General features: G+C 39.7%; 1 protein-coding gene across 4 annotated transcripts in view; it reads left to right on the forward strand.

Moving 5' to 3' along the window:
• Positions 1–25,230, forward strand: part of PPP2R3A (protein phosphatase 2 regulatory subunit B''alpha) — a 242,383-nt gene that overhangs the window by 116,975 nt on the left and 100,178 nt on the right. For all 4 annotated transcript variants that reach the window (XM_040233119.1, XM_040233113.1, XM_040233133.1 and 1 more), the window contains one exon: positions 24,654–24,728. In XM_040233119.1, the coding sequence (XP_040089053.1) occupies positions 24,654–24,728 (75 nt within the window). The remainder of the gene's footprint in view (positions 1–24,653; positions 24,729–25,230) is intronic.

The following is a 25,230-nucleotide window of genomic DNA, read 5'->3' on the forward strand; positions in this document are numbered from 1 at the left end:
CATAAAAGACTATTTTTGCAGACCTCATATTTATTTGGAAATAAAATTGAAAACCTAGCTGGAATGGATAATTTCCTAGGAAACTGATGCTGCTGCTAAGTTGTTTCAGTCATGTCCGACTGTGCAACCCCATAGACAGCAGCCCACCAGGCTCCCCCGTCCCTGGGATTCTCCAGGCAAGAACACTGGAGTGGGTTGCCACTTCCTTCTCCAGTGCATGAAAGTGAAAAGTGAAAGTGAAGTCACTCAGTCGTGTCCGACTCAGCAACCCCATGGACTGCAGCCTACCAGGCTCCTCCATCCATGGGATTTTCCAGGCAAAAGTACTGGAGTGGGGTGCCATTGCCTCCTCTGTCCTAGGAAACTATATCGGACCAAAATTCACCCCATTTTATTTAAAAAGATTAATAAAGTAATTTCCTTGGAAGAAATAGAGCTCTTTATTAAGGAACTACCCCACAAAAAGCAACAGGCCCAGGTAGTTTCAGGGGAATTCTATAAAACCCTCAAAGATCAAAGAGTCCTAATGCTCAGTAAATTATTCCAGAGAATTGAATAGGAAGGAAAATTCCATAGCTCTTCAATGAAATAACTATTAAACTGATACGTAAACCAAGTAAAGACAGTACAAAAAAGAAAACTGCAAATGAACCTAATTCATGATTAATGATAAAAAGTAACAAAATATTACCAAGCAGATGCACATAACTTGGTGGAATTTATTCCAGGAAGTCAAAATTGGTTCGAAATTAAGATCTTTATTAATAACACATACTGTATCTAAGAGAAAAATCATGATTGTCTCAACAGATACTGAAATAACTTTGGACAAAATTTTAACAACCATTCATAAAAATGCTCAAGGGACTTCCCTGGCAGTCCAATAGTTAAGGTTCAATGCTTCCCCTGCAGAGGTCACAACAGGTTCAATACCTAGTTAGGGAACTGTTAATAAGATCCCACATGCCATATGGCACAGCCAAAAAAAAAACCTGCTCAAGAAAGTAGGTGGTTGAGAGACTTTCTTAACATTGTTACAATGTATATACCTAATGCTAAAGCCAGTGTGTTATTTAATAAGGAAATATTAAAGGGCTTTCTATTAAGATCAGAAACAGGGCAAGGATGCTACTGTCTCCAGTACTGTTCAATATTGTACTTGAGTAATTATACAAGAGAAAACAATTAGAGGCATAAGAATGGCTGGAGACATTGTTCATTGGCTATAGTAAGTGAAAGTTGCTCTGTTGTGTCCAACTCTTTGCGGACACAGACTATACAGTCCATGGAATTCTCCAGGCCAGGATACTGGAGTGGGTAGCCTTTCCCTTCTCCAGGGGATCTTCCCAACCCAGGGATCGATCCCAGGTCTCCTGCATTGCAGGTGGATTCTTTACCAACTGAGCTGAAGCCCTGCTTCAATACAAAATTAAAAGTTTTTTAAAAAAAGAATGGTTGAAGAAGTATCTATTCATAAATGGCATGACAGTAAACCTGGAAATTCAAGAGAATCAGTGATAAAACTCAAACAATAAAAGAATTCAGGAAAATAGTAGGAAATAAAATTAACATACAAAATCAACAGATCTTCTGTTTATTACCAAAATGGAGTAACTGGGACTGGATTTGCCTTGCCATTTGAAACAACAAAAAACATCAGGCAAGAAATACAAAACAGTGGTTTTCAAGATGCCAGACATCTGGCAACAAAAGATGAGTGATTCCTGAGAAACAGAAAACAAACAAGGTTAGCCTTATAATTTCCTTGAGAGAGTTTCCAAGCCACAGTGTATTGATGGGGACCCTAAGCGGAGTTCAGCAACCTCCCTAAGTTTAGGAGAGTTGAGAATTTGGAAGAAAAAGTAGCTAGAATTCTCAAGGCAGAGCACCAAAGAGGAAAGAAGTGCACAGAGAGAAAACTCCAGAGATCTTCAGAACTCCTCCATGAGTATCCAGCAGATATATATGAAGATAGTAACCAAAGGTGAAGAAGTGAAGTGAAAGTTGCTCAGTCATGTCTGACTCTTTGCAATCGAAATTGGGACAATACCTGTGGGTCACACAGAGCCAAGAATAGTATCTGACCCTACCACCCAGACTGGAAAACTTCATAAGACGTAGCACTTTGGGTAGTCATAGGAGTCTTGCCTCAGTTGTTATTTAGTCACTAAGTTGAGTCTGACTATTTTGCAACCCCATGGACTGTAGCCTACCAGGTTCCTCTGTTCATGGGACTTCCCAGGCAAGAATACTAGAGTGGGTTGCCATTTCCTTCTCCAGGATATCTTCCCAACCCAGGGATCGTACCTGTGTCTCCTATATTGGCAGATGGATTCTTTATCCCTGAGTCACCAGGTAATCCCTCTTGCCTCAGTAGTGAAAGTAAAAGTGAACTCGCTCAGTCGTGTCTGACTCTTTATGACCGCATGGACCATAGCCTACCAGGCTTCTCTGTCCATGGGATTTTCCAGGCAAGAGTACCAGAGTGAGTTGCATTTCCTTCTCCAGGGGATCTTCCTGACTCAGGGATCAAACCCAGGTCTCCCACATTACGGGCAGACCTCTGAGCCGCCTGCCTCAGTAGCAGGGGAGAATAATTAGCCCCAGAATAGACAGCGCTGGGTCCTGTCTAACATATCAGGAAAGCACAATCTAGAAGGATGAAAGGTTTTTCAAAGTGACTCAATAGCATCCCAGAACATAAAATATGTATTTTATTCAGAAGCTTAGAATAAGAATATAAAAATATCCAACCCTCAAAAAGACAAAATTCAAAATGATTGGGGTCATCAGGCATGCCAGGAAACAGAAAAATACAATTGATGATTAGGAGAAAAACCAATCAATTGAAACTGACTCGGAACTGACATAGATTTTTAAATTAGCAGATACGTATATTAAAATAAATATCAAAACTGAACACTTTTTTAAAGACCCAAATTGAACTTATAGAGATGAAAACTAAGGTATGTGGAGTGAAAGATATACCAGATTGGGTTGACAGCATATTAAATATTGCAAATGAAATGAATAGTGAACTTGAAGACATAGAATAGAAACTACCCAAAATGAGACACAGAGACATAAAAAAAGAATTAAAGGAAAATGAAAAGAGCATCAGTGAGCTGTGGGACCTGGCTTCAAGCAACCTAACATAAATGGAAGAGAGGATGCTGTAAAATATTTGTCAAGTCTTAGCCCAAGGTTCCTGGGCCAGAGCTTCTAAAGCCTTGGAATTTCCTGAATGATAAGTATCTGTGTTCTTCATGGTGGGCTCCTGGGACCATACCTGCATTTATACTAATGAGGTGACTCATCATGAGCCCCAGTGTAGTTCTAGGATGAGAACCTGCCATGCTAGAAGGGCAACCACATGAATAGAGGTTGAAGCTTTTAGCCAGGTGATAACCTGAGATCAGAGTATCAGCCTGATCTCCAAAAAAGGGAGGAAGCATGGAGACTGAATCCAATCATATGGCCAGTGATTCAGTTAATCATGTCTATATAATGAAACCCAGTTAAAAACTCTGGACACTGAAGCACAATTGAGCTCCCCTAGTTAATGATACACAGTGATATGCTGAAAGGGTGACTTGTCTTGGGGACACAAAAGCTCCATGTTTCAGACCTTCCCAGACCTTGCCCTGTGCATCTCTTACTTGGCTTGTCCTGATTTGTATTCTTTATAATAGAATAGAAATCATAATATAGTACTTTCCTCGGTTCTGTGTATAGTGTTTGCCCAGTTCTGTCATTTGGGAAAGTTGTTGAACCTCAGAGGATAATGGAAACCCCCAAATTTATAACTAGTTAGTCAGAAGTGTGGGTAGCCTGGGAACCCCAGAGTTATGGCTGGTGTCTGAAGTAAGACGAGTCTTGTTTAGGACTGTGTCCTTAACCTCTGAAATCTGCACTAACTCTGGACGGTTAGTGCTGAAATTACATTGCACTGGGACCAAAAATTATTTGAAGAGATAATGGCCCAGAATTTTATGTACTTGATTAAACTATAAACCCACAAACCTAAGACGTTCAATAAGCCCAAAGCTCAAGAAACACAAAATTATACCATTGAAAGTAAAAGTCACTCAGTCATGTCCAACTCTTTGCTACCCCATGGACCATGGTCCATGGAATTCTCCAGGCCAGAATACTAGAGTGGGTAGCCTTTCCCTTCTCCAGGGGATCTTCCCAACCCAAGGATCAAACCCAGGCCTCCCGCCATTGCCCGAGATTCTTTACCACCTGAGCCACAAGGGAAGCCCAAGAATACCGGAGTGGGTAACCTATCCATTCTCCAGCAGATCTTCCCAACCCAGGAATTGAACTGGGATCTCCTGCATTACAGGTGGATTCTTTACCAGCTGAGCTGTGGCACATCACAATACTAGAAAGTTTGAAAAGTAGCCAGAGAAAATAGTCACATTTCATAGAGTGGAACAAAGATAAACATGACAGTGGATTTCATGTTGGAAAAGTCCAAACCAGAAGACAGAGGAGCAACATCTCTAAAGTACTGAAAGAAAAGAACAGTCAACCTTGAATACTATACCCAACGAAAATATCCTTCAAAAATGAAGGTGGACTGAACATTTTTATTTTGGGACATAAAAAAGCTCAAAGAATTCATCACCAGCAGAAATGCATTACAAGAGATGTGTTTCATGTGTTTGTTTTTTTAAAAAAGTTGTTTATGCAAGGAGGAAAATAATACCAGATGGAAATACAAATCTACACAAAGGAATGAGCTCCAGAAGTAGTAACTACATATATGTGATTTTTTATTATTCACATCTCTTTAGAAGAAAATTAACTCTTTAAATGAAGCTATCAACACTGCATTATGTTATATCTAACATATGTTTAAGTACAATTTCACAACAGTAGCATAAAGATTAGGTGAAGAGAAATGGAAGTATATTGTTACGGTTCAAATATAATCCATGAGGTTGTTTAACATTTCTTGCAAGTAGATTATACTAAGTTAAAGATGTATGTTGTAACCTCTGATGTACCTCTGAAATAACAAGAGCTATAGCTATAGTTATAGCTAATAAGCCAAAAAAGGAAATAAAAGAATTATAAAGCACACTCAGTTAACCCAAATGGAGGCAGAAATGGAAGGAAAAAAAGGAACAAAGACTGGATGGGATAAGAGATTTAAACCTAACCATATCAATAGTCACCTATAAGTGGTGTGCATATCCCTCAAAGGCAAATGTTAGACAAAAATACCAAGACCTAAAATTATATTAGACAAAAAAAACCAAGACCCAAAGATTAGACAAAAAACCAAGACCCTGAAAGAATCATAAAGACACAAACAGGTTAAAAGTAAAAGCAGATGAAAAAAATATATATATCATACTAACACTAATCAAAAGAAGGCTCTTGAAGAAATGCAAATCAAAACTATAATGAGGTATAACCTCACACCAGTCAGAATGGCTACTAAAAAGTCTACAGATAACATGCTGGAGAAGGTGTGGAGCAAAGGAAACCCTCCTACACTATGGTGGGAATGTAGATTGGTACAGCCAGTGTGGAATACAGTATAAAGGTTACTCAGAAAACTAAAAATAGAGCTGCCAGCAATCCCACTGTTGGGCACCTATTTGGAAAAGGCAAAAACTCTTAACTTGAAAAGATACATGCACCCCAGTGTTCATAGCAGGACTGTTTACAGTAGCCAATACATGGAAGCAACCTAAATGTCCACTGACAGAGGAATGGATAAAGAAGATGTATATAATGGAATGAAATAATATCATTTGCATCGATATAGATGAACCTAGAGATTATCATACTAAATGAAGTAGGTTAGATAAAGATAGATATCATATGCTATCACTTGTATGTAGAATCTTAAAAAATGATACAAATGAACTTATTTAGAAACAGACTCACAGACATAGAAAACAAATTTATGGTTACTGAAGGGGAACCAAGGCAGGGGGGGATAAATTAGGAGCTTTGGATTAATAGATACACATACTATATATAAAGTAGATACACAATAAGGACCTATGATATAGCACAGGGAACTGTATTCAATATCTTATAATAACCTACAATGCAAAAAGAATTTGAAAAAGTATATATTATATATATATATATAATATAAGAAACAAGGATATACTGTAAAGCACAGGGAATGATGGCCATTTTCTGGTAATAATCTATAATGGAATATAATCTGCAAAAATTCTGAAACTAACATAACACTAGATCAACTATACTTCAACAAAAAATTAGATGAAAAAAATAGCTGATACAAATTTGTAAAATAAATGTCTGTATTCTAAAAGATATGGAGATAAAAGACAGGACCATCCCCATAAGGGAAATACAGTTAATAAACAAATCGTTGTTTAGTTGCTTAGTCTTACTGACTCTTTTGCAACCCCATGATCTGTAGCCTGCCAGGCTCCTCTGTCGATGGCATTTCCCAGGCAAGAATGATGGAGTGGGTTGCCATTTCCTTTTCCAGGGGATCTTCCTGACCCAGGGCTTGAACTTGTGTCTCCTGCATGGTAGTTGTCTCCTGTATTGCAGGCAGATTCTTTACCACTAGCCACCAGGGAAGCCCCAGACAGGAAAATGTTAATTCTTGCTAGAAATCAAAGAAATGTAAATGAAAGTGGTCTGAAGATAACAATTTACACATTCTAAAAGGACTCCCCAAAAAGCTGAATGTTAATATCCAATGATGGTGAAATAGCCCAGAAATTGACTCATACATTCATTTACAGCCATATTGTTCCCATCCTTTAGCCAGAAATGTTATGGCTAAGAACTCAAGAAAGAAATAGTTTGGCAAAGGCAGAAAAGTCTCTCCACATTCTTCTGATTTCTGAATGTTGGAGCCCCCAGGGCTGAGCCCTTTGACACCTCTTTTCCATGTACACACTGTTTGGAGGATCTCACCTATATACCCAGACCTGTCTCCTCATGGATCTCCAAGAAAGCAGACCTCAGTAGAGATTTCCCAGTGGGTAGGGAGTGGAGGATTTTGAAGACACTTCAAAGGCTCTGAACTGAGTCAAAAAGGGCTATGAAGACAGGGGGGCAGAAGGAACCCTAAAGCAAGTTTCATCAAAATATTAATTTCTTACATTGTTAATGACCAAATGTCCCAGGCTTTATCTGCTGGGGAGTAAGGATGAGGTCCCCAGGAATTCCCTCGCTGCAGTACCCCTCAGCTCTCCTGCAGGCCCCCAGAGTTCCTGTGCCTTGACACCCACCTCCAAAGTCTGAGAATTATTTTTGCAAGGTAACCCATTCTCCAGAAAGAATGAAGGGGTGGAGCCAAAGCAAAAACAATACTCAGTTGTGGATGTGACTGGTGATAGAAACAAGGTCCGATGCTATAAAGAGCAATATTACATAGAAACCTGGAATGTCAGGTCCATGAATCAAGGCAAATTGAAAGTGGTCAAACGAGATGGCAAGAGTGAGCATCGACATTCTAGGAATCAGTGAACTAAAATGGACTGGAATGGGTGAATTTAACTCAAATGACCATTAAATCTACTACTGTGGACAGGAATTCCTTAAAAGAAATGGAGTAGCCATCATGGTCAACAAAAGAGTCTGAAATGCAGTACTTGGATGCAGTCTCAAAAACGACAGAATGATCTCTGTTCATTTCCAAGGCAAACCATTCAGTATCACAGTAATCCAAGTCTATGCCCCAACCAGTAATGCTGAAGAAGCTGAAAGCGAACGGTTCTATGAAGACCTACAAGACCTTTTAGAACTAACACCCAAAAAAGATGTCCTTTTCATTATAGGGGACTGGAATGCAAAAGTAGGAAGTCAAGAAACACCTGGAGTAACAGGCAAATTTGGCCTTGGTATATGGAACGAAGCAGGGCAAATACTAATAGAGTTTTGCCAAGAAAATGCACTGGTCATAGCAAACACCCTCTTCCAACAGCACAAGAGAAGACTCTACACATAGACATCACCAGATGGTCAACACCGAAATCAGATTGATAATATTCTTTGCAGCCAAAGATGGAGAAGCTCTGTACACTCAAAAAAACACAAGACCAGGAGCTAACTGTGGCTCAGATCATGAACTCCTTATTGCCAAATTCACAGACTTAAATTTAAGAAAGTAGGGGAAACCACTAGACCCTTCAGGTATGACCTAAATCAAATCCCTTATGATTATACAGTGGAAGTGAGAAATAGAAATAAGGGACTAGATCTCATAGATAGAGTGCCTGATGAACTATGGACGGAGGTTCATGACTGTACAGGAGACAGGGATCAAGACCATCCCCATGGAAACGAAATGCAAAAAAGCAAAATGGCTGTCTGGGGAGGCCTACAAATAGCTGTGAAAAGAAGAGAAGCAAAAAGCAAAGGAGAAAAGGAAGGACATAAGCATCTGAATGCAGAGTTCCAAAGAATAGCAAGAAGAGATAAGAAAGCCTTCCTCAGTGATCAAAGCAAAGAAATAGAGGAAAACAACAGAATGGGAAAGACTAGAGATCTCTTCAAGAAAATTAGAGATACCAAGGGAACATTTCATGCAAAGATGGGCTCGATAAAGGACAGAAATGGTATGGACCTAACAGAAGCAGAAGATATTAAGAAGAGGTGGCAAGAATACACAGAAGAACTGTTTAAAAAAGATCTTCAAGACCAAGATAATCACGATGGTGTGATCACTCACCTAGAGCCAGACATCCTGGAATGTGAAGTCAAGGGGGCCTTAGAAAGCATCATTACGAACAAAGCTAGTGGAGGAGATGGAATTCCAGTTGAGCTATTTCAAATCCTGAAAGATGATGCTGTGAAAGTGCTGCACTCAATATGCCAGCAAATTTGGAAAACTCAGCAGTGGCCACAGGACTGGAAAAGGTCAGTTTTCATTCCGATCCCAGAGAAAGGTAATGCCAAAGAATGCTCAAACTACTGCACCATTGCACTCATCTCACACGCTAGCAAAGTGATGCTCAAAATTCTCCAAGCCAGGCTTCAACAGTATGTGAACTGTGAACTTCCAGATGTTCAAGCTGGTTTTAGAAAAGGCAGAGGAACCAGAGATCAAATTGCCAACATCCGCTGGATCATGGAAAAAGCAAGAGAGTTCCAGAAAAACATCTATTTCTGCTTTATTGACTGTGCCAAAGCCTTTGACTGTGTGGATCACAATAAACTGTAGAAAATTCTGAAAGAGGGGAATACCAGACCACCTGACCTGCCTCTTGAGAAACCTATATGCAGGTCAGGAAGCAACAGTTAGAACTGGACATGGAACAACAGACTGGTTCCAAATAGGGAAAGGAGTACGTCAAGGCTGTATATTGTCACCCTGCTTATTTAACTTCTATGCAGAGTACATCATGAGAAATGCTGGGCTGGAAGAAGCACAAGCTGGAATCAAGATTGCTGGGAGAAATATCAATAACCTCAGATATGCAGATGATACCACCCTTATGGCAGAAAGTGAAGAGGAGCTAAAAAGCCTCTTGATGAAAGTGAAAGAGAGTGAAAAAGTTGGCTTAAAGCTCAACATTCAGAAAACAAAGATCATGGCATCTGGTCCCATCACTTCATGGGAAATAGATGCGGAAACAGTGGAAATAGTGTCAGACTTTATTTTTTGGGGCTCCAAAATCACTGCAGATGGTGACTGCAGCCATGAAATTAAAAGATGCTTACTCCTTGGAAGAAAAGTTATAACCAACCTAGATAGTATATTGAAAAGCAGAGACATTACTTTGCCAATAAGGGTCCATCTAGTCAAGGCTATGGTGTTTCCAGTGGTTATGTATGGATATGAGAGTTGGACTGTGATTAAAGCTGAGCGCCGAAGAATTGATGCTTTTGAACTGTGGTGTTGGAGAAGACTCTTGAGAGTCCCTTGGACTGCAAGGAGATCCAACCCGTCCATTCTGGAGGAGATCAGCTCTGGGATTTCTTTGGAAGAACTGATGCTGAAGCTGAAACTCCAATACTTTGGCCACCTGATGTAAAGGGTTGACTCATTGGAAAAGACTGATGCTGGGAGGGATTGAGGGCACGAGGAGAAGGGGACGACAGAGGATGAGATGGCTGGATGGCATCACTGACTCGATGGACATGAGTCTGAGTGAACTCCTGGATTTGGTGATGGACAGGGAGGCCTGGCATGCTGCGATTCATGAGGTCACAAAGAGTCGGACACGACTGAGCAACTGAATTGAACCCATTCATACTTTGACTTCTTCACTGAAATCCATGTAAGAGAGCAAAATTTGCCCCCCCAAAAAATATCTAGATGTAATTATTTCAAGCTGAAAACAATCAAAGCCCAAAAGACTCAGAAAAAACTTTGACCATCTCCCTAGCTGCCTAAAAAAATTTAGATAGAGGACCTCTTCCTGGAACAGAGTGATCAGAGCAATCAGCAGAAATCTCTGCAAAGAATATGTGCAAAGTATGGTGAGCAAAACTGAGCCATAGCCTTGACTAGAGATCGCAGTCTACTCTGTGTCCTCCTGTCCTGTTGTTTGCCCAGGAAACCTTTGTTTATCAAACATTACTTTTCCATCTTCACGTGAATTGCTTTCCTCCCCCTTTGAAGTCTCAAAACACCACCTCCAATATCCACTAGTGTTTCTAGCTGAAGATGGTATTTAAAGTAAGAGCTTTGGCCATTTTACCTAGCTACTCAGTTTTCCTGGGTCTCTCCCATGTGTACACATTATTAAATTTCTGTTTAATTTTTTGCCTGTTAAAAGAAAACTCTTATAAATAAATGGGAGGCTTTCCATGTTCATGGATTGAAAGACTTACTGTTTATAAATGCCCATACTGTCCAGAGCAATCTTATAGATCAGTGTAACCTCCATCAAAATCCCAGCAGTTCCATTCTGCCATTCCCTGGCAGGTACCATTTCTGTTCTCTGCTTCCATAAGTTTGACTATTTTAGATACCCTATATAAGTGGAATCATGGAGATGTTGTTCAATGAGTATAAAGTTTCAGTTATGCAAGACAAGTAAGTTCTAGAGATCTGTTGTACAACATAGTGCCTCCTATCACTAACAATACTGTATTGTGCACTTGAATTTTTGTTAGAAGGTAGATTTCATGTTAAGTATTATCAGAAAACAAACAAAAAAAGGAAAAGCACAGGGAAAGTGCTGGAGATGCCCAAGGAAAGTGCTGGAGATGATGGATTATATCTGTTACCTTGATGGCAGTGGTGGTTTCCTAAGGTATATGCATTTATCCAGACTCAGATAATTGTATATATGTATAGTTTTTGTATATCAATTATACCTCAATAAAGTTGTTTTAAAAATACCAGTGGTGTTTTTACAGAAGTGGAAAAAACAGTTCTAAAATTCATATGGAAGTTCAAAGGACTTGGGGTAGCCAAAGCAATCCTGTAAAAGGAGAATAAAGCTGAAGTCTCACACTTTATGACTTCAAAATATATTACAAAGACACAGCAGTCAAACAGGATGGTACTGGCATAAACACAGACATGTAGACCAATGGAACAGAATAGAGAACCCAGAAGTAAATTCTTGCTTATATGGTCAAATGATCTTCAGTGTTGCCAAGAGTAACAGTGAGGAAAAGATAATCTCCAACAAATGATGTTAGGAAAACTGAATATTCATATGCAAAGGAAAGAAGTTAGACCAATTCTCATAGCGTGTACAAAAATGAAAATGGATTAAAGACCTAAACATAAAACCTCAAACTATATACCTCTTAGAAGAAAACATAGGGAGAAACTTTATGATACTAGTTTTGACAATGATTTTTATGGATATGATACCAAAAGCACAGATAACAAAAGCAAAAGACAAAATGGGATTATATCAAATTTTAAGCTGTCACAGCAAAGAAATAGCACAGTGAAAGGCAACCTACAGAATGGAAGACATGTTTGCAAACATATCTGGATAGGCTACTATCCCGATTATATAAAGAACTCCTGTGACTCAGTAACAACAAACAAGTAAACAAGTAACCTGAATTTGAAACAAGCAAAGGACTTGGATAAACATTTCTCCAAAGAAGATAAAATGTCAAATAAGCATATGAAAAGATGTTCAACATCATTAAGCAGGGGAACGCAAATTAAAACCACAATGAGATACCACCTCACACCCATTAAAATGGCTACTGTTTTTTTTTTTTTTAAGTGTTGGTAAGGATGTGGAGAAACTGGAATACTGTTAAGAATGTAAAATGGTATAGCCACTATGGAAAATAAAACAGAAGTTCCATATGATCATCAATACTACTCCTGGGTATACATCCGAAAGAATTGAAAACAGAATCTCGGAGCTTTGTACATCAATGTTGAGAGCAACATTATTCACTGTAGCCAAGAGGTAGAAGTGATGTAAATGTCCATCAATGGATGAATGGATAAGAAAATGTGGTGTATATATATACAGCAGAATATTGTTCATCTTTTTAAAAAAGGGGAATTCTGTCACATGAAGCAGTAGATTAATCTTGAGAACGTTATGCTAAGGGAAATCAGCTAGTCACAAAAAGATGTATACTGCATGACTCCACTTATGAGGAGTCTAAAGTGGTCAAATGCCTACAAATAGAAGAATAGTGGTTTCCAGGGGCTGGAGGGAGGATGAAGTAAGAGTTCATTGTGTGATGAGTGTAGAGTTTCAGTCAGGCAGGACTGAGTTGGATGGGAAGTGGGGAGAATCTGGGGATATCCTAGATTGTGCAAGTGATTGACAATATTATACTCTGTTAACTACGGTATTTGCACCCCAAATTATCTGGATGTAATTGTTTCAAGCTGAAACCAATCGAAGCCCAGTGATTGACAATATTGTACTGTAAGTGATTGTGCAAGTGATTGAAGTATTGTACTCTACACTTGTAAATTGTTGGGAGGATGAATCTTATGTTTTCTTTGCCACAAAAAAGAAAAGAAAAAGCTGGGTCACTATATTAATGTCAAATTAATTTTTAGAGAAAATAACATTGCTAAGGAATGGTAAAGGGGTCAGTTTATAAGGATGATATAACAATTCTAAATGTTGATACACCTAATAATAGAACTTCAGAATGCATGAAGCAAAATCCAATAGAACTGCAAGCATAAATCCACAATTATAGTTGTAGATTTCCATGTGCTGCTCTTAATAATGAATAGTACAAGTAGAGAGAAAATCAGTAAGGATACATACAACACTTAAACAAGACTATCAACCAAGCTGACCTAATTGACATTTACATTACACTTCACTGAACCACAACAGAATACGCATTCATTTAATTTTTTCCTGTGAAATCTTTATACATTTTATTGTCTTTCCCTCCATGTTATTTTTCTACTTTATCCATTCAGTTCACTTCAGTCACTCAGTCGTGTCCGACTCTTTGCAACCCCATGAATTGCAGCACGCCAGGCCTCCCTGTCCATCACCAACTCCCGGAGTTCACTCAAACCCACGTCCATCGAGTCAGTGATGCCATCCAGCCATCTCATCCTCTGTCATCCCCTTCTCCTCCTGCCCCCAATCCCTCCCAGCATCAGAGTCTTTTCCAATGAGTCAGCTCTTCACATAAGGTGGCCAAAGTACTGGAGCTTCAGCTTTAGCATCATTCCTTCCAAAGAAATCCCAGTGTTGATCTCCTTCAGAATGGACTGGTTGGATCTCCTTGCAGTCCAAGGGACTCTCAAGAGTCTGCTCCAACACCACAGTTCAAAAGCATCAATTCTTCGGCGCTCAGCTTTCTTCACAGTCCAACTCTCATATCCATACATGACCACAGGGAAAACCATAGCCTTGACTAGACGGACCTTTGTTGGCAAAGTAATGTCTCTGCTTTTGAATATGCTATCTAGGTTGGTCATAACTTTCCTTCCAAGGAGTAAGCGTCTTTTAATTTCCTGGCTAAAGGGCATTAGGAATCTGAGTAAGAAGGTATGGGTTCAAGCATACCCTTGTCATATAGAATATATATACCTTTAACATGTACACAGAATATTTCCCAAGATAGACTATATTCTGACCATAGAATAAATCTCAACAAATTTTAAATATTCAGTTCACTAAATATGTTCTCTGACCATAATGGAATTAAATTAGAAACAATAACAGATCTGTGAAAAATTCCTAAATGTTTGATAAATAACAACTTTTAAATAGCCTATGAGTCAGAGAAGAAGAAATCAAAAGGAAAATTAGGAAGTATTTTGAAATGAATGAAAATACAGCATGTCAAAATTTATGGGATGCTGCTAAAGCTGTATTTAATAAGTGAGTTTAGCAAGGTTACAGATACATGATCAATATATGAAACTCAACTTTATATATACTAGCAACAAATAATTGAAAATAAAATCTTTTAAATACCACTTATAATTCTTCACCAAAATATTAAATACTTGGAAGGAAAGTTATGACCAACCTAGATAGCATATTAAAAAGCAGAGACATGACTTTGCCAACAAAGGTCCATCTAGTCAAGGCTATGGTTTTTCCAGTAGTCATGTATGGATGTGAGAGTTGGACTGTGAAGAAGGCTGAGCGCCGAAGAATTGATGCTTTTGAACTGTGGTGTTGGAGGAGACTCTTGAGAGTCCCTTGGACTGCAAGGAGATCCAACCAGTCTATCCTAAAGGAGATCAGTCCTGAGTGTTCATTGGAAGGACTGATGCTGAGGCTGAAACTCCAGTACTTTGGCCACCTCATGCGAAGACCTGACTCACTGGAAAAGACCCTGATGCTGGGAGGGATTGGGGGCAGGAGGAGAAGGGGACGACAGAGGATGAGATGGCTGGATGGTGTCACCGACTCAACAGACGAGTTTGGGTAAACTCCGGGAGTTGGTGATGGACAGGCAGGCCTGGCGTGCTGCGATTCATGGGGTCACAAAGAGTTGGACATGACTGAGCGACTGAACTGAACTGAACTGAAACCTGTAGAAAAGAAGCCCAAAGTAGAATATAAACAATAACAAATGAACACTATTACAAATGGGTAACACAACTACATTAAAGAAGATAAAGGAAGATAAGGAAAGACCTAAATAACCTTGGAAAATAATATTTTCACTGGATACTCTAAAATTAAAGACCAAAGATACTATACACAAATACTGTAGTCTAGTTAGTAAATTACTTTCTCAATGGGGTAGTGGTTGGCAATTCTGTTAAAAGTTATAAAGGAAAGAGGGAACCTTGCATTATTGAATTAAAATTAGTTATCTGTATGATTACATAGTTTTTTAATACATATAGATGTAGAAAAATACAAGTATATGTGTATGTATGAACTGATATACATACATGTATTCCTAGTTGTGTCTACTAAGAGGATTCGGTAGCAATAACACCCTAGTAGTAACGAGTACTCCTAGCCCCCAGATTTGCTTCCAAATACCATTCTCCAGGAAAAGAAATCAGGGCTGCTTGGAGAAAAGGTTGATTCTCAGGTGGGAGCACAGAAAATATAAAATGAACCTGCACTATTTTGTGATACCAGAAGATATGGAAGTGTTCACAAAAGGATGGGGTATGTCAAGAGGACAAAGGAGCCAACATAACAGCTCCCAGAGACCAAGCTAGCTCAATTTGAGCAGCAGAATAATATTACTATTTTATGATGCTATTGATAAACTGATATAATACAACACAATTATAGTATTGGATTATAACCCATAGAATGAAATAAATACCCATGAGTCTATACTGACATAAATTGAACAAATAAATACAAGGGAAAGGACAGATCTTCCTTATAGAAAAATTTCAGTTAACAAATGTGGAGGGAAAAAAAAAAAAAATAAAAAAAAAAAAAAAAAAAACAAATGTGGAGGGGATGAGAGGAAAAGCAAAGTAAACATCACTATATAAATTTGGTAAACAAGACTATAAAAATGCCACAGTCAGTTTCTATCAATGGCTGCTATCAATATTTCTGGGCAAAAATTTGCAGAGAAACAGGATATTGACAGAGTCTCCAAGTATCTCCTCCATGATATTTATCAACTTTATTAAAGGAAGGTAATAAATTTATGGTGGCAGACCCACCAGATATCACTTTAACCAAGTATATTCAAAAATCAATACAAGTTGTAAGACCTATCAACACCACATACTCCTTATATGACTGAAAAGGACACATCACTTCTGTGGTAAACTCACTAAAAGTGTGTAACTTTAATCATAAGAAAATACCAGACATGCCACATTGAGAGACATTCTACAGAAAAACTGACCAGAACTCATTAAAGTGTCAGAATCATGAAACATAATGAAAGACTGAAGAACTGCCATGGATGGGATAGCAATGAGACACAAGAACTAAATGCAGTTAGGATCCTGAAACAGGGGAAAAAAAAATACTTTAGGGGGAAACCCGGTAAATTTTGAATAAGATCTGTAGTTTAGTATTCAGTTCAGTTCAGTCACTCAGTCGTGTCCGACTCTCTGTGACCCCATGAATCGCAGCACGCCAGGCCTCCTTGTCCATCACCATCTCCCGGAGTTCACTCACACTCACGTCCATTGAGTCCGTGATGCTATCCAGCCATCTCATCCTCGGTCATCCCTTCTCCTCCTGCCCCCAATCTCTCCCAGCATCAGAGTCTTTTCCAATGAGTCAATTCGTCGCATGAGGTGTCCAAAGTACTGGAGTTTCAGCTTTAGCATCATTCCTTCCAAAGAAATCCCAGGGCTGATCTCCTTCAGAATGGACTGGTTGGATCTCCTTGCAGTCCAAGGGACTCTCAAGTATTCTCCAACACCACAGTTCAAAAGCATCAATTATTCAGCGCTCAGCCTTCTTCACAGTCCAACTCTCACATCCATACATGACCACAGGAAAAACAATAGCCTTGACTAGATGGACCTTAGTCGGCAAAGTAATGTCTCTGCTTTTCAATATACTGTCTAGGTTGGTCATAACTTTTCTTCCAAGGAGTAAGCGTCTTTTAATTTCATGGCTGCAGTCACTATCTGCAGTGATTTTGGAGCCCAAAAAAATAAAGTCTGACACTGTTTCCACTGTTTCCCCATTTATTTCCCATGAAGTGATGGGACCAGATGCCATGATCTTCGTTTTCTGTATGTTGAGCGTTAAGCCAACTTTTCTCTCTCCTCTTTCACTTTCATCAAGAGGCTTTTTAGCTCCTTTCACTTTCTGCCATAAGGGTGGTATCATCTGCATATCTGAGGTTATTGATATTTCTCCTGGCAATCTTGATTCCAGCTTGTTCTTCCAGTCCAGCGTTTCTCATGATGTACTCTGCATATAAGTTAAATAAGCAGGGTGACAATATACAGCCTTGACGTACTCCTTTCCCTATTTGGAACCAGTCTGTTGTTCCATGTCCAGTTCTAACTGTTGCTTCCTGACCTGCATACAGATTTCTCAAGAGGCAGGTCAGGTGGTCTGGTATTTCCATCTCTTTCAGAATTTTCCACAGTTTATTGTGGTCCACACAGTCAAAGGCTTTGGCATAGTCAATAAAGCAGAAATAGATGTTTTTCTGGAACTCTCTTGCTTTTTCCATGATCCAGAGGATGTTGGCAATTTGATCTCTGGTTCCTCTGCCTTTTCTAAAACCAGCTTGAACATCAGCGAGTTCACGGTTCACGTATTGCTGAAGCCTGGCTTGGAGAATTTTGAGCATTACTTTACTAGCATGTGAGATGAGTGCAATGGTGTAGTAGTTTGAGCATTCTTTGGCATTACCTTTCTTTGGGATTGGAATGAAAACTGACCTTTTCCAGTCCTGTGGCCACTGCTGAGTTTTCCAAATTTGCTGGCATATTGAGTGCAGCACTTTCACAGCATCATCTTTCAGGATTTGAAATAGCTCAACTGGAATTCCATGTCCTCCACTAGCTTTGTTCGTAGTGATGCTTCCTAAGGCCCCCTTGACTTCACATTCCAGGATGTCTGGCTCTAGATTAGCGATCACATCATCATGATTATCTTGGTCTTGAAGATCTTTTTTGTACAGTTCTTCCATGTATTCTTGCCACCTCTTCTTAATATCTTCTGCTTCTGTTAGGTCCATACCATTTCTGTCCTTTATTGAGCCCATCTTTGCATGAAATGTTCCCTTGGTATCTCTAATTTTCTTGAAGAGATCTCTAGTCTTTCCCATTCTGTTGTTTTCCTCTATTTCTTTGCATTGACCACTGAAGAAGGCTTTCTTATCTCTTCTTGCTATTCTTTGGAACTCTGCATTCAGATGCTTATATCTTTCCTTTTCTCCTTTGCTTTTTGCTTCTCTTCTTTTCACAGCTATTTGTAAGGCCTCCCCAGACAGCCATTTTGCTTTTTTTGCATTTCTTTTCCACGGGGATGGTCTTGATCCCTGTCTCCTGTATAATGTCACGAACCTCATTCCATAGTTCATCAGGCACTCTATCTATCAGATCTAGGCCCTTAAATCTATTTCTCACTTACACTGTATAACCATAAGGGATTTGATTTAGGTCATACCTGAATGGTCTACCAGTTTTCTCTACTTTCTTCAATCTGAGTCTGAATTTGGTAATAAGGAGTTCATGATCTGAGCCACAGTCAGCTCCTGGTCTCGTTTTTGTTGACTATAGAGCTTCTCCATCTTTGGCTGCAAAGAATATAATCAATCTGATTTCGGTGTTGACCATCTGGTGATGTCCATGTGTAGAGTTTTCTCTTGTGTTGTTGGAAGAGGGTGTTTGCTATGACCAATGCGTTTTCTTGGCAAAACTCTATTAGTCTTTGCCCTGCTTCATTCCGTATTCCAAGGCCAAATTTGCCTGTTACCCCTGGTGTTTCTTGACTTCCTACTTTTGCATTCCAGTCCCCTATAATGAAAAGGACATCTTTTTTGGGTGTTAGTTCTAAAAGGTCTTGTAGGTCTTCATAAAACCATTCAGCTTCTTCAGCATTACTGCTTGGGGCATAGACTTGGATTACTGTGATATTGAATGGTTTGCCTTGGAGATGAACAGAGATCATTCTGTCGTTTTTGAGATTGCATGCAAGTACTGCATTTCAGACTCTTTTGTTGACCATGATGGCTACTCCATTTCTTCTGAGGGATTCCTGCCCTCAGTAGTAGATATAATGGTCATCTGAGTTAAATTCACCCATTCCAGTCCATTTTAGTTCGCTGATTCCTAGAATGTCGACGTTTACCCTTGCCATCTCTTGTTTGACCACTTCCAATTTGCCTTGATTCATGGACCTGACATTCCAGGTTCCTATGCAATATTGCTCTTTACAGCATCGGATCTTGCTTCTATCACCACTCACATCCACAACTGGGTATTGTTTTTGCTTTGGCTCCATCCCTTCATTCTTTCTGGAGTTATTTCTCCACTGATCTCCAGTAGCATATTGGGCACCTAATAACCTGGGGAGTTCCTCTTTCAGTATCCTATCATTTTGCCTTTTCATACTGTTCATGGGGTTCTCAAGGCAAGAATACTGAAGTGGCTTGCCATTCCCTTCTCCAGTGGACCACATTCTGTCAAACCTCTCCACCATGACCCACCCGTCTTGGGTTGCCCTGCAGGCATGGCTTGGTTTCATTGAGTTCGACAAGGCTGTGGTCCTAGTATGATTAGATTGACTAGGTTTCTGTGAGTATGGTTTCAGTGTGTCTGCCCTCTGATGCCCTCTTGCTTGGGTTTCTCTTACCTTGGGCGTGGGGTATCTCTTCACGGCTGCTCCAGCAAAGCACAGCTGCTGCTCCCTACCTTGGACGAGGGGTATCTCACCGCCACCCTTCCTGACCTTCAACGTGGGATAGCTCCTCTAGGCCCTCCTGTGCCTGTTCAGCCACTGCTCCTCGGGTTGCTCCTCCTGGCTGCCTGCCCTGGCCTCGGGCATGGGTGGCTCCTCAGGGTCACCACCCCGGCCTCGGGCGCAAGGTGGCTTCTCCCGCCCGCCCCTGACCTTGGTCATGGGGTATCTCCTCCCGGCCACCACTGGCCTCGGACGCTGGGTAGCTCCTCCCGGCCGCTGCCCTGACCTCGGACGCGGGTGTCTCCTCCCGGCCGTTGCTGCGCCGTCGCAGCCTGGCACTCTGGGCCGCTGTCCCTGACTTAGGACGTGGGGTAGCTCTTGGCCACGCTTAGTGCACCGGCCCGCCGTCACCGCCTGCGCTTAGTGTGCCGGCCTGCCACCGCCGTCTGTGCTTAGTGTTTAGTATTAGGTTGGTACAAAAGTAACAGTGGTTTTGGACTGTGAATTTTAAATCTTTATAACTGGGCTCAGACACATCTTTATCAATCAAAATAGGAACCATTACAATCAACATACTTTTGCCATTAAAAAATGTTTATTGCTGTAGCATAAAAATTGTGCTTCAGGATTCAGTGAACTCTTGGAAAGTATTTTCTGCCTCCTGCTGGTTGTGGAAACATTTTCCTTGCAAAAAGTTGTCAAGATGCTTGAAGAAGTGGTAGTTAGTTGGCAAGAGGTCAGGTGAATAAGACAAATGAGGCAAAACTTTGTAGCCCAATTCGTTAAACTTTTGAAGCATTGGTTCTGTGACGTGTGGTCAAGCATTGTCATGGAGAAGAATTGTGCCCTTTCTGTTGACCAATACTAGCTGCTGGCATTGGAGTTTTTGGTGCATCTCATCAATCTGCTGATCATACTTCTCAGATGTAATGGTTTGCTGGGATTCAGAAGGCTATAGTGGATCATATGGGCAGCAGACCACCAGACGGTGACCATATCCCCCCCCCCCTTTTTTTTTTTTTTGGTGCAAGTTTGGTTTTGGGAAGTGCTTTGGAGCTTCTTCTTGGTCCAGCCACTGAGCTGGTTATCACCGGTTGTTGTATAAAGTCCACCTTTCATCACACATCACAGTTTGATCAAGAAATGTTTTATTGTTTTTGCATAGAATAGGAGAAGACGACACTTCAAAACAACGATTTTTTTTTCAGTCAGCTCATGAGGCAGTCATTTATCAAACTTTTTCACCCTTCCATTTTGCTTCAAATGCTGAACGACCGCAGAAAGATCAATGTGGAGTTCTTCAGCAACTTCCCATGTAATTGTAAGAGGATCAGCTTCGATGATTGCTCTCAGTTGGTCATTATCAACTTCTGATGGCTGGCTACAATGCTCTTCATCTTCAAGGCTCTCATCTCCTTTGAAAAACTTCTTGAACTGCCACTGCACTGTACGTTCGTTAGCAGTTCCTGGGCCAAATGTGTTGTTGACATTGGTAGTTGTCTCCACTGCTTTACAACCCATTTTGTACTTGAATTAAAAAATCACTGAAATTTGCTTGTCTAACATCATTTCTGGAGTCTAAAATAAATAATAAGTCATTAATCATGAAGCAAGAAATGTGCATTAAAATGATATATAACCACTTTTATTTGAAAATGTATTCCATTATCAAACAACAAAGTTCAACAGAGTGAAACCACAATTTTGTACCAACCCAGTATTACATCAATGTTCACTTCCTAGTTTTGATAATTGTACTGTGGTTTGTTCAGTTCAGTTCAGTTGCTCAGTCGTGCCCGACTCCATGCGACCCCATGAACCACAGCACGCCAGGCCTCCCTGTCCATCACCAACTCCCAGAGTCCACCCAAACCCATGTCCATTGAGTCAGTGATGTCATCCAACCATCTCATCCTCTGTCGTCCCCTTCTCCTCCTGCCCTCAATCTTCCCCAGCATTAGGGTCTTTTCCAATGAGTCAGCTCTTTGCATGAGGTGGCCAAAGTGTTGGAGTTTCAGCCTCAGCATCAGTCCTTCCAATGAACACCCAGGACTGATCTCCTTTAGGATGGACTGGTTGGATCTCCTTGCAGTCCAAGGGACTCTCAAGAGTCTTCTCCAACACCACAGTTCAAAAGCATCAATTCTTCAGCACTCAGCTTTCTTCACAGTCCAACTCTCACATCCATACATGACCACTGGAAAAACCATAGCCTTGACTAGATAGACCTTTGTTGGCAAAGTAATGTCTCTGCTTTTGAATATGCTGTCTAGGTTGGTTATAACTTTCCTTCCAAAGAGTAAGCATCTTTTAATTTTATGGCTGCAGTCACCATCTGCAGTGATTTTGGAACCCAGAAAAATAAGTCAGCCACTGTTTCCTCATCTATTTGCCATGAAGTGATGGGACCGGATGCCATGATCTTAGTTTGCTGAATGTTGAGCTTTAAGCCAACTTTTTTGTCCTGTTTCACCTTCATCAAGAGGCTTTTTAGTTCTTCACTTTCTGCCATAAGGATGGTATCATCTGCATATATGAGGTTATTGATATTTCTCCCAGCAATCTTGATTCCAGCTTGTGCTTCTTCCATCCCAGTGTTTCTCATGATGTACTCTGCATATAAGTTAAATAAGCAGGGTGATAATATACACCCTTGACATATATTCCTTTTCCTATTTGGAACAAGTCTGTTGTTCCATGTCCAGTTCTAACTGTTGCTTCCTGACCTGCATACAGATTTCTCAAGAGGCAGGCCAGTTAAGTTGTTACCATTATAAGAAGCTAGGAGAAGAACATAGGGAATCTCTCTGTAATATTTTTGTAATTTTCTATAAGACTAAAATTATTTCCAAATAAAAATTTAAGGTTCATTGGTTTTAGACTGTACTGGTAAGTATGAATAGCTAACTGCTCTGAGGAAACAAAGAAAAGAGATGTAACTGATGTCTTTCCATTCATGACTAGCCAATTAATAGATTATTTCTTTGGCAGCATTATTGTTGCCTCTGGTTATTAAATTAACAGTAATTATCTCCATTAGATTCTCTAGACTCATTGAAAATGTTTTAAAAACCAAATTAGGAAAAAAAACTCATTTCACATGCTAGCAAGGTAATAATGCTCAAAATCTTCCAAACTAGGCTTCAGTAGTATGTGAACTGAGAACTTCCAGGATTTAAAACAAACTAGATTTAGAAACGGCAGAGGAACCAGAGATCAAATTGCCAACATCCGTTGGGTCATAGGAAAAGCTAGAGAATTTCAGAAAAACATCTACTTCTGCTTCATTGACTACACTAATGCCTTTGACTGTGTGGACAACAAATAGTGGAAAAGTCTTAAAGAGATGGGAATACCAAACTACCTTACCTGCCTCCTGAGAAGCCTGTATGCAGGTCAAGAAGCAACAGAACCGGACATGGAAAAACAGACTGCTTCAAAAGGGGGAAAGGAGTATGTCAAGGCTGTATATTGTCACCCTGCTTGTTTACCTTATATGCAGAGCATATCATGCAAAATGCCAGACTGGATGAAGCACAAGCTATAACCAAGATTGCCAGGTGAAATAATCTCAGATACACAGATGATACTACTTTTATGGCATAAAGTGAAGAGGAACTAAAGAGCCCTCTTGATGAACAGGAGAGTGAAAAAGTTGACTTATAACTCAACATTCAGAAAACAAAGATCATGGCATCTGATCCCATCACTTCAAGGCAAATAGATGGAGTAACAATGGGAAACAGTGACAGACTTTACTTTCTTAGGCTCCAAAATCACTGCAGGTGGTGACTATCCATGAAATTCAAAGAAGCTTGCTCCTTGGAAGAAAAGCTATGACAAACCTAACAGCATATTAAAAAGCAGAGACTTTACTTTGTCAACAAAGGTCTGTATAGTCGAAGCTATAGTTTTTCCAATACTCATGTATGGATGTGAGAGTTGGACCATAAAGAAGACTGAGCCCTGAAGAATTAATGCTTTTGAACTGTGGTGTTGGAAAAGACCCTTGAGAGTCCCTTAGACTGCAAGGAGATCAAACCAGTCAGTCCTAAAGGAAGTCAGTCCTGAATATTATTGGAAGGACTGATGCTGAAGCTGAAGCTCCAATACTTTGGCCACCTGATGCGAAGAACTGACTCATTAGAAAAGACTCTGATGCTGGGAAGAATTGAAGGCAGGAGGAGAAGGGGACAACAGAAGATGAGATGGTTGGATGGCATCACTGACTCAATGGACATGAGTTTGAGCAAGCTCCAGGAGTTGGTATGGACAGGGAGGCTGGCGTGCTGTAGTCCATGGGGTCGCAAAGAGTCAGATGTGACTGAGCAACTGAACAACAAAGAAAAAAAAATATTTTAAGGTTTTAATGTTCAAATAGTCTTCTATTAGAACAGAATATCAGGTTTAAAATAAATAAAATCCTAAATTGGAAAACAGATTTATCAACACAGTGATTTTGATGAACATTAGCTGACTCACGTACCTTAACATAAAGTTATTTGGCTAAAGTTATGATTATTTTTTCTAATAATTTCCCATGTCTGTAGGTTAAGAAAGAATCATTCTAGTTGGCTTCTGTCTATCCTCCTTTCTGTGTAAATTTCACTTGGCAATCCCTAACAAGACCTATGGGATGAATTTCACTGACATGTGTTAGAATTACAGCATGTACCTGTAAGACACTTGCTTTACAAATCACCAGATACAGCCAGATTAACATTTTAACTTTCTTGAAGTATACTGTACATATCAAAGTCACACAAAAGTGTGCTTGTGAAATATTTGAGTTTAATAAAATACTAGTTAAATTTTAAGTGTATTGTTCAGTATTGTGAAACAGCAAGTTTTCTCAACTGGCAAGTATTGTACAAGAGTTAAAAAAAAAAATTCAGTATGTATCTTAGGGGTTTTTTTTGCTATGTTTGTTAATTTAGTTATGATTTTATTCTTTTTCAGGATGTGGTAGATACACATCCTGGCCTCACGTTCCTGAAAGATGCTCCAGAATTCCACTCCCGGTATATCACCACGGTAGGCTGAGTCCTTTTTTGTCTTAATAAAACTCTTTAAGTTTCCTTTTTGTCACTGCCTAGTATCTAGGCTTTTAGATCTTTATGTAGAATGGGCCATAATGATTATTTTAAAAGGGGGGAAATAAAATGGAATTAATTATTTATATCTAGTTCACGTGTTCTATGTGCCTAGTGCTTAAGAAGTCTCTTGTATACAAAATCTAAGTGATATACTCATTCTTTCTGGTCTCCATTAATATTGATACCCAGTTGGTCTTTAGTATTTGCAAATAATACAAGAATTTTTCACAGCCTTTTCCCCAAAAAAAAGTTCTTATCTAGAGTACCTCAAAATTAGAACTGAGATGATGAGAAATAAGAGTATATATAGTCAGAAAATAAATCATGTAAGAATCTAAAATAACATAATCACAGTCTCCTATTTTGCAAGGTGTTCTCGTTCCCTGCTTCCCGCGCACAGCCTCATTTGATCAGTCACAGGCAGGGCATGCATGATGGGT

This window comes from Oryx dammah, unplaced genomic scaffold (assembly GCF_014754425.2).
Source record: "Oryx dammah isolate SB20612 unplaced genomic scaffold, SCBI_Odam_1.1 HiC_scaffold_2, whole genome shotgun sequence".
Lineage (NCBI taxonomy): Eukaryota > Metazoa > Chordata > Mammalia > Artiodactyla > Bovidae > Oryx > Oryx dammah.